At 57.4% G+C, this 5,083-nt stretch overlaps 1 protein-coding gene across 1 annotated transcript; it reads left to right on the top strand.

Annotated features, from left to right (window-relative positions):
* Positions 1-3,868: 3,868 nt before the first annotated feature.
* LOC105493908 (ES cell expressed Ras) lies at positions 3,869-4,871 on the top strand. Its single transcript, XM_011761885.3, has one exon. The coding sequence runs from the start codon at positions 4,134-4,136 to the stop codon at positions 4,833-4,835; it is 702 nt and encodes a 233-aa protein (XP_011760187.1). The 5' UTR covers positions 3,869-4,133; the 3' UTR covers positions 4,836-4,871.
* The last annotated feature ends 212 nt before the right edge of the window (positions 4,872-5,083 follow it).

Here is a 5,083-nt window from a genome sequence, read left to right as displayed (position 1 = left end):
GAAAGCCTTTTGACTTTGAGCAGGTGGAGAACCCCACATCCCTGGCCAGCAGAGCCAATGAGTAATGAAGGAAAGAGGGAGTGGGTCTCTGTCAGGTCAATCCCCTACCCATCCATTGCCCCCAAAAAACTAACTGAAAATAGAGCAGCCATTTTGACTGGCTCCATGGGAGATGAAATGGTAGAATCCATGAGAAAATGGGTGCTTGCCTTAGAAATAGGGGCCTCACAGCCAGTCCCAGCCACACCCACACCCTAGGCTGAGAAGGCAAGAAAACTAGCAGGAAGTATCCTCACCAGGCCTGTTTCCCCATTTGTCTCATTGGCCTGACGGGATGGCGGGAGGTCCACGTTTAACTTGAATGTGGTGGTCATGGTAGCTTCTTGGCAGAAGGGGTGCCTGCCATTGACCGGAGGTGGGAAATTGGAGGACAGTCTGAGAGTTGAATTTCTCCCACGTGGTGAGAATTGCTTTGGCAGCTCAAGGGAGTAGGACCTGAGGTTTCCAGGACTTGTCTTCATGGCCACCTTATGATCCCGAGCTGACCACCACAGCCTTACTGAGTCAAGAAGAGGAAGGATGGGGAAGGGCCGGGGCTGCCCCGTTTTTGTTTTGTTTTGTTTTGTTTTTTGAGATGGAGTCTTGCTCTTGTCGCCCAGGCTGGAGTACAGTGGCACGATCTTGGCTCACTGCAGCCTCTGCCTCCCAGGTTCAAGTGATTCTCCTTCCTCAGCCTCCTGAGTAGCTGGGATTACAGGCGCCCGCCACCACACCTGGCTAATTTTTGTATTTTTAGTAGAGATGGGGTTTCGCCATGTTGGGCAGGCTGGTCTCGAACTCCTGACCTCATGATCCACCCACCTCGGCCTCCCAAAGTGCTGGGATTACAGGTGTGAGCCACCGCTCCCGGGCCAGGGGCTGCCCTGTTTTAAGAGCCCTCTGGATGCCCCACCTCTGCTGCCCTCTCATTGATCAGGACTGTGCATGTGGTTGCCATAGCTGCAAGGGAGCCTGGGAAATGTGTAGCTTGACAGGCAGCCGCCTCTGATCAGGGGCTTTCTTCCCTGACAGAATGACCTCTCCTCTGTCACTCTCCACTTTTCTCCAGAGCTACCAAAAAACGGAGCTGAGGCAGCACGGGCTCTGTGGCCTCAAAGAGCTTCCCACAAAACGGTTCCCAAAGTCAGGCCATCCTGGTCAAAATCTGACCCCCAACTCTCCCACACACACACACCACCAATAGGAAAGCAAGGGAGAGGCGCTGTAGGGGACACACAAGGAGGTTTGGCCGCCGTCCGCGCACCCCTAGAGGCCGCTGTGGCACCCACGTACCTGTGCGCAAGCCACCTGGGGGCACGACCCCGTGCTCCCCCGGGGCAATGGCAGGGGCGCGGCGCAGGGGGGTGGGCGGCCTGAGGAGCAGAGGGAGGGCGGCTGCGCATGTCCACTCCCCCACTCGCCGCCGGGGGGCCCCGGGGAGCAAGCGTAGCCCCCTGCCAGGCCTGTCAGAGCGTCCCAGCGCGCCTGCCTCCCCACGGACACAGGTGAGCGAGGCACCGGTGCCCCCGGCCCCGCCAGGCCTGGGGGTATCCCCGCGCCGGCTTTAGGGGACCCTCCCCCAAGCGCCAAGCCTTCTCCCGGGCGAGCGGCCCCTCACCCGGCCTGCCGGGAGGGGTGTTGGCGCTGGGCTGGAAGAGGGGCCGCCTCACCCGGAGTCGGAGTGGGTCTTGACAGGATGCCTGGGCGACACTGCTCACACGGAGTCCGAAGTGCAGCCCTGGTTTCGGGGACCCCTCCGTACTCCGAGCTTTGCACCTCACCCGGCCTCGTCCGGGAAAGCGCGACCTGGCGAGGCTGCCCTGACCCCAGATCCCGGCTCCTCAGCGCGCCGGCCTCGGTGAGCTGGACGAAGCCCCCCAACCTGGTCCCGGCGGCTCTGAGCGCGCAGCCACCGCCAGGAGCCCAGGGGACCCACCGGGGGCTCCGCGCCACTTGAGAGGACCAAGCCCCCCATCCCCGGCGCCTCCCGTGGGCTGAGACCCCGGGCCAGTGCCCTTGGCACGTGCCTCTGCGCCTCATGGCTCCTCCCGGGAGTGGGGCCGTGAGGACCCGGGCCGCGGCCTCCCTGCGCGTCGAGGGAACTGGGCGAGTGTGGCCCGGTCCCGCCAGGCAGCTGGGTTGGGAGCTGCGCTCGGCCACTCGGCCAGTCCCCGGGCTCCACTTCCTCACCGTCGGCGCCCCCAGACTCCAGCCGCTTGGACTACGACTTAAGAGGCAGCCTCGACCCCGCCTCTGCCTTCTGACCCATCCCTAAAGATGGCCGGGCACCCCTACAGGACCCCCAGAAGCCGACCTCTCCCTCCACGTGCGCCACCGCCTCGCCCCTCCCCGCAGTCCTCCAGGTCTTCTTCCTGTCCCCAACGGTCTGGGACCCCCAAGCTCCATCCTCCGCTTCCTGCTCTCTTCATCCCGCCCCCGCTCCTTCTGGGCCAGCGCCTCCAGTGACTATTCCCAGGGATCCCTCAGAGCTGAGGACGCCGAGGCCACATCCCCATTTGGGACCTTGCCCCGACCCCGACCTCCGGATCTCCAACTCCACCAAACCTCGAAGCCACCATCTGCCCCCAAACTGTCGCTGCTCCAGGCTTTCGGAGGGGAGTCGTGGCAACAGCCATTAGGATGCACTAAGCGGGGCACTTCCTGAGCCCAAGGACACCGAGGGGCATTCACTGAGTGAATGGGGATGTGCTGCTAATAACTAACACTAATTGACCACCTGCCGTGTGCCCATCCTCTTCGAACACGCAACTTCCTTGTTCCTTATCTTGTTATTGTCTCTTTCTCTCTGCCAGAATCTAATCCTCACAAGGGCAGGGACTGGGGTCTGTTTTGTTAACTGCCACACCACAATGCCTGGCACGAAGGAAGATTCTTGAATTAATGAATGGAGATTAAATTATAATTTAAAAGCCTGGCATGAACTAAGCACCTTCTGCATGCTTATCACCTGCTACTGACATATAGTTCACTTTTTTTTTTTTTTTTTTTTGAGATGGAGTTTTGCTCTTGTCCCCCAGGCTGGAGTGCAGTGGTGAGATCTCACCTCACTGCAAGCTCCGCCTCCCGGGTTCACGCCATTCTCCTGCCTCAGCCTCCCGAGTAGCTGGGACTACAGGCATCCGCCACCACGCCCGGCTAATTTTTTGTATTTTTAGTAGAGACGGGGTTTCGCCATGTTGGGCAGGCTGGTCTCAAACTCCTGACCTCAGGTGATCCACCTGCCTCAGCCTCCCAAAGTGCTGGGATTACAGGCGTGAGCCATTGCACCCGGCCCACTTTTTTACCTATTTTGTTGTCTTTCACCCCGACCAGAATATAACCTTCATGAGGGCTACAGTTTGTTGTCTATTTATTGCCCACCTCTATGTCCTTGCCACACAGTAGGTTCCCAATAAATGTATGTTGAATAATTAATAAAGACAACATTCTAATGATAATGGCTAACAGACCACGTAATTGACATATTTATTTGGTTTATTATTGTCTTATCTGCCTCTGCCTTTTAGAACATAAACCTTCTGGGGGTGGGAATGTTGAGTCCCTACTGTCTGGCAGGCACTGTGCTGGGCTGGGGTTCAATGGTGACCCAAACCGGCAAAATCCTGCGCTCCCTCCATCATGGGGAGGAACTGCTAATGGGCATAGGCATTCTCTTCGGGGTGAGGAAAATGTTCTAAAATTTAGTTATGGTGATAGTTGAGCAACTTCATGAATATGCTAAAACCCGTTAAATTGGACACTAGCTGGCTGAACTTGATGGGATGTAAATTACATCTCAATAAAGCTGTTTGGGAAATCCAGACTTCACAGTTGTTGGTTCGTGTGAGGAGGGAAGGAGAGATGGGGGGGACGTGGGGCAGGGAGAAAACAACATAAATCATATATATATAGCACGCAAATTGGAAGGTGATCAGCACACAATAGGCACTCGGTAAATGTTAAAATAATGACACCCCACTGTCTCCTTGCCCTCACATGGTCTCCCCTAACGTATTGCCTGTTGTCTTGCTTCTTCTCTTCCCACTTGCAGAGCCCGCTGCCCACGTCTCTTCCCTGAGCTGCCTGCTGGGGTCATGGAGCTGCCAACAAAGCCTGGCACCTTCGACCTGGGCCTGGCCACATGGAGCCCTTCCTTCCAGGGGGAAACCCACCGGGCACAGGCACGCTGCAGGGATGTTGGCAGGCAGCTGCCTGAGTACAAGGCTGTGGTGGTGGGCGCGAGTGGCGTGGGCAAGAGTGCGCTGACCATCCAGCTGAACCACCAGTGCTTCGTGGAGGACCATGACCCCACCATCCAGGATTCCTACTGGAAGGAGTTGACCCTGGACAGTGGGGACTGCATTCTGAATGTGTTGGACACAGCAGGGCAGGCCATCCATAGGGCCCTGCGTGACCAGTGCCTGGCTGTCTGTGATGGTGTGCTGGGCGTCTTCGCTCTCGATGACCCCTCGTCTCTGATCCAGCTGCAACAGATATGGGCCACCTGGGGCCCTCACCCCGCCCAGCCCCTTGTCCTCGTGGGCAACAAGTGTGACCTTGTGACCACCGCTGGAGATGCTCATGCCGCTGCTGCAGCCCTTGCACACAGCTGGGGGGCCCACTTCGTGGAGACCTCAGCCAAAACACGGCAAGGCGTGGAGGAGGCCTTTTCTCTGCTGGTCCATGAGATCCAGAGGGTCCAGGAGGCCATGGCCAAGGAGCCCATGGCAAGGTCCTGTAGGGAGAAGGCCCGGCACCAGAAGGCCACCTGCCACTGTGGCTGCTCTGTGGCCTGAAGGTCTTGGCCAAGAAATGTAGACCTACCCCCAGGCCAGGGTGATTGTTTATTTGACATGAGACCCCTGAAGCAATTAGCTTTGAGGGACACATTCAGTATACTAGGGAAAGATGGACACCTCTCTTGTTTTCACTTGGTGAGGGGCTTTTTGGTAACATGGGAGTGCCTAATGTTGCTTTTGTTATGTCGAGAGATTTTGTGCAAAATTAAATAAATGGTGTTTTTGGTTTCAAAGCTGCCTCCGTG

This window comes from Macaca nemestrina, chromosome X, assembly GCF_043159975.1.
Source record: "Macaca nemestrina isolate mMacNem1 chromosome X, mMacNem.hap1, whole genome shotgun sequence".
Lineage (NCBI taxonomy): Eukaryota > Metazoa > Chordata > Mammalia > Primates > Cercopithecidae > Macaca > Macaca nemestrina.
Note: the sequence above shows the minus strand (reverse complement) of the source record. Positions and strands in the feature narration are given on the sequence as shown.

What these genes read in the sequence shown, in the direction of transcription:
- LOC105493908 (XM_011761885.3), top strand. Translation starts at nt 4,134, where the DNA reads ATGGAGCTGCCAACAAAGCCTGGCACCTTCGACCTGGGCCTGGCCACA.